The following is a 10,544-nucleotide window of genomic DNA, read 5'->3' on the forward strand; positions in this document are numbered from 1 at the left end:
CCTTACTAGTTTAAATCCTCCCGAGCAGTTCTAGCAAATTTCCCTGCCAGTATATTAGTCCCCTTTCAATTTAGGTGCAATCCATCCAAAAATGTGAATCCTTCTCCCATACACCAGCTCCTCAGCCATGCATTCATCTGCTCTATCCTCCTATTCCTGTCCTCACTAGCTCGTGGCACTGGGAATAATCCAGATATTACTATCCTTGAGGACCTCCTTTTTAAATCTCTGCCTAACTTTCTGTAATCTCCCTTCAGAGTCTCAACCTTTTCCCCTCCAATGTTGTTGGTTCCAATGTGGACAATGACCTCCTGCTGGCCCCTCTCCCCCGTGAAAACATTCTGCACCCTCTCTGAGACATCCTTGATCCTGGCACCAGGGAAACAACACACCATTCTGATTTTTCTCTGCCGGCCACGGAAACGTCTGTCTGTACCTCGGACTACAGAATCCCCTAACACAATTGATCTCTTGGAAGCTGATATACCACTCATTGCATTACAGCCATTGCACTGCAGCAATGAGTCAACCCTCCTGATAGCACCTTCCAAACCTGCAAAGTTTGCTCCTAGAAAGACAGGGCAACAAGTGCATGGAAAACCACCAGCTATTCATCCAGGTTCACCTCCATACCACACACCATCCTTGTTCTGTACTATATTTCCATTCCTTCACTGTCATGGGCCAAATTCCTGTAAGTTCCCTCCTACCAGCTCCGTGGTGCCTCTACAGATCATGGACTTTAGCAATTCCAGGTGGCAATTCTCCTCCATCTTCTCAAGAGCATTTAGGCTGACCAAGGAAAAGATGCTCGTTCCCGTGAACGAATTAATAAAAATCATTTAGCGTTTTCTATAATCCATAAACAGATTCAAAGTTACCAATTACTATTATACTTTCTAAGTGATTGAATGAAACAACTAATGAAGCATTTAATGCATTCTGCAAATATTTTGGATTATGAACTAAGATACTTGAGAATCCAGCCTGCTGCATGTCTGCTAATTGGTTTGTCCTGAACAAAAACAATAGAGTCCTGGTCAATGGCAAGCCCTGTGAATTAATGCACAGAATAGATTACAATGCCTCACCTATTTGTGAAGACTTTGCTGTAGTTGTAAACTTGAATCTCCAACATCTCGTTTCCATCAATGTTGCTGGCAATAGGCCATCGGAAAGTCTGTAAATGAACAAAGAGGGATTAAAATCAGTCTGGCTTGTTTTAATAATTCCATTTATCTGGCTATGAAAGGAAAATGATGAGCAGTAGATTATGAGTAATTAAAATCCAGGATTTGATTAACTGAAGTCAAAGTTATGGCACACGATAAATTCTCCTCTGACTCAGCTACAAAATGCAATCATAACACAGTCAGAATAAAAAAAAGACAAGTTGTAAAGTTACTCACTCACATTTTATAGCAAACTACAATTAATATCCCTTTGCAAACTACTTATTATTGAATGTTTTCTTTGCATCTCTTGATTCGCTTTGGAAACCCCATAAACATTGACAAGGAGCTTGCATTTCAATTAAATTATAGACCCTAAAAATTAACTTTACGAGTAGAATCCTATTGAGACTTGAACAAACTATGGCAAGGAATCTGGAAGAATTGAGTGGGAAGTCCAATGAGGATGTTCTTGACACTGGGAGCAAGTTGGTGCCATTTTCAAACAGTTTCTAAGTGATTCTCATGAGGAAGTGGCACGATGCCTATTATTGGGGATTATTGCTTGTTATAGACCTCAATAACAACAGGAGAGGTGATGACCAGTGTGTTATCACCAGACTGTTAATCCAGAGACCCAGGTTCGAATCACTGTCATGGTAGATGGTGGAATTTGAATTTTAAAAAAATCTGGAATAAACAGAAACATTTCATTCACCTTCTTTATCACTTGCTGGACCTGAATAGTAACTTCTTGTGATTTATTCACCACCTCTGTACATTGGGCTCTGCAATATCTCTCCATTTAAATAGGACAGTACTTCTGTATTCTTCCTGCCAAAATGGACAATTTCATGTTTCTTCACATTATACCCCATTTGCCAATATTTTGCTTTTATCTCTTTGCAGACTTTTGATCTCCTCTTGACAACTTACCTATTTTGATGTCATAATTAGCATATGTGTAGTCCTTTTCTCCGTGTTATTTATACAAACTGTAAACAGTTGAAGTCTCAGCACTGATCACTGTGGCATTTCATGAGTTACAGCTTGTCAGCTCAAAAAGTCCATTTATCTCTTTTTTTTCCTTCCTGTTATCTAACTAGTCCTTAATTGATCATAATCTTGAGTCCACCAAATATAAAGACGAAGAGGTTGTGGTACAGTAAATCTTAACACTGGTTCGACTGAACTGGAGAATTGTAGCCAATTGTGGGCATCTATGATCATAGGAGGAGGAATAAATCCTTTTGGACCTTGAACTGCTTCCACCATTCAATGAGATTATGACTGATCTGTGATCTTACATAAGTATATCAGGGTAATACAACAGAATGCAGAATGTAGTGTTAAAGCTACAGAGAAAGTGCGGAGAAAGATCAACTCTAACATATAGGAGGTCCGTTCAGAAATCTGATAACAGCGGGGAATAAGCTGTTCTTGAATCTGTTGGTATGTATTTTCAAACTTTCCACCTCCTACCCAATAGAAGAGGGTAGTAGAGAGTATAACTGGGGTGGGAGGGGTCTTTGATTATGTTGGCTGCTTTCCCAAGGCAGTGGGAACTATGGACAGAGTCAATGAAAGGAAAGCTGGCTTTTGCGATGGACTGTAATGCGTTCACAACTCTCTGTAATGTCTTGCAGTCTTGGGCAGAGCAGTTACCATACCAAACTGTGATGCATCTATGGTATAAAAATTGCCAAAGGGCTTATGCCTGAAACATCGACTCTCCTGCTGCTAGATGCTGCCTGATCTGCTGTGCTTTTCCAGCGCCACACTTTTCGACATTGAGGAGAGCCTCCATTAGGTAACACGGTATTACTATTGTGTTAATAAGGTCAAATGTTGAACAGATTTAGTAACTCAAAATTGGCCAACCATGAGGCACTGTGAACCATCAGAAGCAGAACTGTATTCAACTACAACCTGTAACCTCGTAACTCAGTACATTCCCATTTCAACATTACCATCAAACCATGGTACCATCAACATTACCATCAAACAAGATCAACCATGCTTCAGTCGAGAGTGCAGGAACCAGGGGCAGTGCCAGCCATATGAGGTGTCAACCTGATGAAGCTACTACACAGGACCGACCAGGTTCCAAACAGCACACGCAGCAAGTGATAGACAGAGCTAAATGATTCCACAAACAACAAATCAGACCTGGGCGCTGCAGTTCTGCTAAATCCAATCATGAATGGTCAACAAATAACAAGAGAAAGTCCCACAAATATCCCCATTCTCAACGAAGGGCAGCCAGCACATCACTGCAAAAGACAAAGATGAAACATTTGCAACAATCTTCAGCCAGAAGTGCTGAATGGATGATCCATTTTGGCTATGTCCTGAGGTCCCCAGAATCACTGATTCCAGTCTTTAGCCAATGTGGAATGTCGCCCAGGGTTGGCGTGTCCACAAAAAGCAGCCAATTGCTGTCATATCAATCACCTCTCAATCATCAGCAAAGTAATGCAAGGTATATCATTTACTCATCATAACCTGCTCATAAATACTTAGCCTGGGATCCATCAGGGCAACCCCCACCCCACTTCCTGACTTCATGACAGTGTTGGTCCAATAATGGATCAAAGACCTGTACTGATTTGTTGTGTACTAAACATGAACACTCAACAAGAGATTGTTCAGCTCAACGTAGAGCATCCCTTGCAATAGCCTGGTTATGATCCTGAGCATGAACCACTGTGGGTTATGTTTGAAAATCATACATTTTGACAGATATTTTTAAATATTCAGCAAAAGGACCCTAAATTATTACTTTCAAGAGTAGTGGTTTCCTCATTTTCTATTATTAATGTAAAAGTTTGAATAGCTCCAAATAGGCGTGATTTGAGAATGAACAAGGAGATAACATTGATTACTATTTGCAGCAAACTGAGCGATGTACCATTACATTTCTTCAAGGCATGGTTTCTCCTTGCTTACCCTATAAACAAGGCCGATATGATTTGCAATGCAAGACATTACGAGTGTTCATTAACTAAGAAATCCACCTTAGACTTCCAAAAGGCATTTGAAAAAATTAAATGTGAAAGTTGATTCATTAAGCAAAAAGCTATGGGAACTCAGAGAGAATAATGTTCGATGACATTTGATGTACACAAATGTAAATGTATTGCCCATAGAAATGAAAAGTCATGGAAAGTTTATCAGCAACAACGTTCAATTAAATACTGTCTGTCAGTAACATAACAATGAGGCATGCATGATAGATCGTGCTGAATTATGTAAGGATGCAACTAAACAAGATATAGCAATCTCATTAGACTCAAAGCTCAATGTGAATAATCTAGTTTCCCAGGAGGAGATTAGTCAGTCAGTCAGTCAGTCCTGCCTGTGCTGGCTCTTTGAAACAAACTGTCCACATAGTTCTATCCCCATGCCCTTTCCTCATGAAGATGTATTGAAGGTGGAGTGGGCAGTGAAGAAGGTTATCTCAGAGTATACCGGGACCTTGGTCAGTTGGGCCAATGGGCTGAGGAATGGCAGATGGGTTTAATTTCGATAAATGCGAGGTGCTGCATTTTGGAAAGGCAAATCAGGGCAGGACTTCTACTCTTAATTGCAGGCCCTGTGGAGTGTTGCTGAACAAAAAGAATTTGGAGTGCAGGTTCATAATTCCTTGAAGGTAGAGTTGCAGAAAGGATAGTGAAGAAGGTGTCAGTTCACTTGTCTTTATTGATCATTGCGTTGAGTATAAGAGTTGCAATGTCATGTTGCAGCTGTACAGGACATTGTTCGGCCACTTTTGGATGACTGCATTCAACTCTGGTCTCCCTGCTGTAGGAAGGATGTTGTGAAACTTGAAAGGTTTCAGAAAAGGTTAACAAAGATATTGCCGGGATATGAGGGTTTGTGCTATAAGGAGAGGCTGGGGCTGTTTTCTCTGGAGCGTTGGAGGCTGAGGGGTGATTTTACAGAGGTTTATAAAATCATGAGAGGCATGGATAGGATAAATTGACAAGGTCTTTTACCTGGGGTGGGGGAGTCCAGAACTAGAGGGCATAGGTTTAAGGTGAGAGGGGAAAGCTATTAAAGAGACTTGAGGAGTGACGTTTTGAAGCAGAGGATGGTGTGTGTATGGAATGAGCTGCCAGAGAATGTGGTGGAGGCTGGTACAGTGACAACATTTAAAAGGCATCTGGATGGGTATATGAATAGGAAGGGTTTGCATGGATATGGGCTAAGTGCTGGCAAATGGGACTTGATTAGTTGAGGAAATCTGGTCAGCATGGACGACTTGGACCGAAGGGTCTGTTTCCATGCTGTACATCTCTATGACTTCATGGCTGAATGGTTTTCGTCTCTTCCAAGTATTTATCCAATTGCCTTTTAAAAATTATTAATGAATTTGCCTCTCTCACTCAATCAGGCAGTGCATTCCACATTATAACAACACTGCTCAGTCATATCTTCCATTTACCCTCTTTGCGGTAAGGAGATTAATTTCATGATTGAAATCTCTCATCTCAAATACCATTCTAATAAATTCTATTGCAGTCTTGACGGCCTCACTACAGTGTACCACACAGTAAAACTTAAAATTGCAAAGTTTAAATCTGAGATGCTTGTCATTCACAAGTGTTGAGGGGTCTGAGGAAAATGCTGATACATGGAAATTTAGCATATCCACAATGACTCTTACCAATTTTTATAGCACAGATACAGCAAAAGGCAGAAACTGCATGAACTTGTTCCCAAAGTATTTGACAAAGTCTCACCTTCACATTGAGGATACCGAGAGGAAATGGGGACTGTCAATACTGGAGAGTCAGTGTGGAACTGGAAAAGCACAATAGGACAGGCAGCACCTGATGACTGGTGGTCTTTTAACCTTATGGTGACACTTCAGCCGAAGGGTGACATTGAGAAGGAGAGGGCTTCACGGAGGCTCAGTGAGTAGTGAGACCACAGTGCAACTCTTTACATTGAAATCCCCCACCCAGAATACTTTCCATGTCTTTGCCAATCTTAGTGCTTCTTCTGATGTCTGTTCAACATGGAGGAGAATTGATTCATCGGCTGAGGTTGGGGTTAATAGTTGTTAATCAGCCATAGGCTCCTTATCCTTGTTTGTCTTATTGTCACAGATGTTATGGAATGTGGATCCAATGTTGAGGATTCCCAAAGGGTCTGCCAGTGGGCTTGCTCAGGAAGGTGTTTGTCTGGATATTAGCCGGATTCTTCTGCTTGAAGGTCAGAGGGGCATGTAATTAGATGGGGTGGTGACATACCCAAAATTTGCCACTTCCCTGCCTGGTGTGTCATTAGGGGACATTGTGAATTATTTTGCCAAAGCTGTTTAATCGTGTTTCTGTTAAATATTGCATTGTTTCTGTGGTGAGAAAATAGACTTAACATTTTGAGTCCAGTTCTTCAGAATGATTAGTAGCTAGCAAAAGGTGGTATATATGGTGAAGACGTGAAGGAGGGGAGAGGAGGAAGCGAATAGCCAAAAATGGAGCTACTCTCCTGCACAAACCCCGACCCATCCTCTGTCTCCAGCATCGACATCACTGGTTGTTGCTGGCTACTAATAGTTCTGAAGAAGGGTCACTGGACCCAAAATGTTAAGGTGCCTGTTTATCGCCCAATTGAGTTAATTCCTCCTTGAAAATCAACCAACCTCTCAGCCTCTAACTTCCCCATGAATATTGTGCATGTTATTAATGCCACAGTAGCTGCCCAGTCTTTGCTATCTCCTTGGGCAGTATTTGTCATTCTGCAGCTAATGTGCTTTCTAGATTTGTTTCTGAAATACTCGAAAGTCAAATGCTTTGTTGTATATAAGGAGAGCTATGCACCATCTATTATTATAATGTGAACTGTTCCTTCAGGCTAACCTTTTAGCAATCTGATGTTACACAGGCATTGGCAGTATTCCCTAAGTTAAGCACATTTAACAGCATTTAAGAAGCTATTTACATGGATGAATATTCAGACAAATGACATGGGAAAATGTTGAATGCCAGCTTATCATTGTAGACCACAGATGTTGATTGTCGACCTCCCCTATATGGAAGACAGTGACTGAACTAATTAAACAAATGAAGTAAGTGTATATTCGGAATTAAGATTTGGCGTTAATTAATTCAAATACATTTTCCAACCAAGAACCGGAAAGGTTTGGATTTGTGCCAATTCCTATACTATAATCCATACAATAAGGCCTCATCAAACACTGCTCCCAGGATGAGGAACTAAACCTGGACTTATTTATTTATTCTGGTTAGCAGCAAACAGATCTTCTGCTTGCTCTATTCAGTAAGGAAATGGCAAGCCCAGTCCGGGCTATTGTCTGTCTTTGTAGATCACTCTTCAGGTGGCAGTGCCTGGCACCAGACATTGGGTGCCAAACAAATCTCTGTTCCAATCAGGATCTTTGTACATCAATGTGGGCCATGTCAATGACAATGGCCCAGTGGGAGTCAGGACCCAGGAGTGATCCAGTTGTCAGGTTCCCAATGCTAGCCATGGTGCTGAATAATGAGGCTATCATTATGGTGCTTAGGCTTCCTGAACCAAGATGGTGCTGCGCAAATCAAGGATTAAATTGTAATTGTTCAGTGTCATTAATTGTAGAATACAGGGTGGATAATTGGTGATTGAGTAAAATTGGAAATGGAAAGAATTGTGACAAGTGTCATGTTTGACTCTGATGAAATCAACTGCCGCGAAGATGACCTTTCACCTTTTGTGTTCTCCGGCTGGAAACAACATATGATGTTCCGGAAACTCTCACTGCATTTCATCAACTCACAGAACAAATACTACCACATACAATGTCATGTGAGTAGTCTTTGTTAAAAATGAACACATGGTCCTTTATATAATGGAAGTAAGCATATCATTTCGGAGATGAAACATTGAAAGTCTGAGGTATACATATACAACAGCAATATAAATTTTAATTCAGTACTGCCCCTTTCTAAGATCTATCCACTACTTCTGTTACCTACTGAATTTGTACAATTTTCCTACATCTTACATTCATGTTACTAATCTGAATACTGTCCATGAATTATTTGTTTCACACTGTGAAGGTATCTCTTGAACGAAGCACCATTATTATATTCTACACAATGCATATATTTTCTGCCATATATTTAAGAAACAATAAACTAGAATAACAGTAGTTATAATAGAACATTTCAAAGGAGGTATTTCGATAGAAAGAAGAATATTTTATATTGCAACAAAACAAAATGGTAATCTAAGCTTTAAATAATCCAAAGATGTGTTAAACCGTAGCAATTTTTATTATCCTTTCTTGGGATGAGTGCGTCACTGGTTAGGCCTAGCATTTATCATCTATTCCTGATTGCCCTGGAGAAGATGGTCTTGAGTTTTTGTCATGAATGTCTGCTGTTTGTAGGGTGTGTGTGTACCCACAGTGCTGTTCATGAAGATCTGCTGTTTGTAGGGTGCGTGTGTACCGACAGTGCTGTTCATGAATGCCTGCTGTTTGTAGTGTGTGTGTACCCACAGTGCTGTTCATAAATGCCTGCTGTTTGTAGTGTGTGTGTACCCACAGTGCTGTTCATAAATGCCTGCTGTTTGTAGGGTGTGTGTACCCACAGTGCTGTTCAGAAGGGAATTCCAGGATTTTGTCTCTGCGACAGTGAAGGAACAGCAATATATTTCCAAGTCAGACTCAAATGTGCTTTGGAAGGGACCTTGCAGATGATGGTGTTCTGATGCATCTGCTGCCCTTATCGTTTTAAGTGGCATTAGAAGGCAAGTTATTAAATGGTAAAGTTGCCATGGTCCTAGTGGACTGTAAACCTGTTCTCTCATTGGAAGGAGATAACTGGAGGTGATTTAACTTGAGGGTCACCAGGCCTGAGCTGAGGGGTGAGGTTGAGAAGGAGAGCACATTATGTTTCCCTAAGCTAATTTGGCACACTGCATTGCAAATTAGCCGTCCAGTCAACTGAACTGACTGAACCTTCAGAATTCTTCAGAAGGGTCACTGGACTCAAAATGTTAACTCTGCTTACTCTCCACAGCTGCTTCCAGACCTGCTGAGTTTCTCCAACAATTTCTGGTTTTGTGTATTTCAGGCCTCTAGTTCTTTGATTTAATATGATATTCTTGATTATTTATGATAACTGAAGAATTGAATTTGTTGAATTAAGAGGATACTGAACAATCTGGGACATCAAGATATTACTTTTCCTGTTTATGATGTTGTGATCCCAGCTCGTGATAATATGAGACAAGTTAGGTTTCAAAGTGAAACTCGGCTTGATAGACCACAAGATTTATTCCTGCAGTTTGGTTACCAAAGTGGTCAGTGAGTGAACATGTTCACAAGACTTGCCAATGTATTTATAAATAAACAAAAGGCTTATTGCAAACAAAAGGAATCAAAAGCCACTTTTAGCCTGTATAAGAACTATTTGAGAGTTTATTCCCACAAGTATCAGAAATAAAGATACAATCCCTTCGCCTTTAACCATTTACAGATACTCAAACCTTGTTGAAGTACAACCCTGTTTCAACTTCAAAGTTCTGTCTGCAGTTGACAAGACTAAACTTGGTTTCTTTCTGGCAAATTTCTGCATTCATGTGATGCTACCTTCTTTAGTTAATGTGTCCACTTCCTCAGTAACATATGCTTCTTAATGTCATACATTCAACAGCCTTTATGGAGAGTCTTCCTCTCTGGCTCCTTAAAGCTTTCTGTTCCGGGAGTGTTGCTCTTATTTGCCTCTAAGCCACTCAGGGCTTCTTTGCTTCTGCCCTGACAATCCTGGGCAGTACTCAAGTGCATGACTGCTCTTCTAGATCTTTTCTCTCTCAAACAGAGCTGCTCACTCAATGACCTTCTGGATCACCCTGTTTTTCTAAGAGAAAAGTTGATTCTATGTCTGTCTTCCCATGTCATAAAACACCTTTTTTTAAAAACCTTACTCATGTGGTGAGGTGCCAGAAGACTGGAGGTTGGCAAACGTGGTGCTACTGTTTAAAAAGGGCGGTAAAGACAAGCCAGGGAACTATAGACCGGTGAGCCTGACCTCGGTGGTGGGCAAGTTCTTGGAGAGAATCCTGAGGGACAGGATGTACAAGTATTTGGAAAGGCAAGGACTGATTTGGGATAGTCAACATGGCTTTGTGCATGGGAAATCATGTCTCACAAACTTGATTGAGTTTTTTGAAGAAGTTACAAAGAAGATTGATGAGGGCAGAGCAGTAGATGTGATCTATATGGACTTCAGCATGGCGTTCGACAAGGTTCCCCATGGGAGACTGATTAGCAAGGTTAGATCTCATGGAATACAGGGAGAACTAGCCATTTGGATACAGAACTGGCTCAAAGGTAGAAGACAGAGGGTGGTGGTGGAG

The 10,544-nt window shown here is 40.8% G+C and overlaps 1 protein-coding gene across 8 annotated transcripts in view; it reads right to left on the bottom strand.

The window, feature by feature from the left end:
• The window catches only part of otofa (otoferlin a), a 373,830-nt gene that overhangs the window by 294,702 nt on the left and 68,584 nt on the right, over positions 1–10,544 (bottom strand). For all 8 annotated transcript variants that reach the window (XM_043676366.1, XM_043676329.1, XM_043676363.1 and 5 more), the window contains exon 3: positions 1,092–1,180. In XM_043676366.1, the coding sequence (XP_043532301.1) occupies positions 1,092–1,180 (89 nt within the window). The remainder of the gene's footprint in view (positions 1–1,091; positions 1,181–10,544) is intronic.

Source organism: Chiloscyllium plagiosum, chromosome 3 (genome assembly GCF_004010195.1).
Source record: "Chiloscyllium plagiosum isolate BGI_BamShark_2017 chromosome 3, ASM401019v2, whole genome shotgun sequence".
Classification (NCBI taxonomy): Eukaryota; Metazoa; Chordata; class Chondrichthyes; order Orectolobiformes; family Hemiscylliidae; genus Chiloscyllium; species Chiloscyllium plagiosum.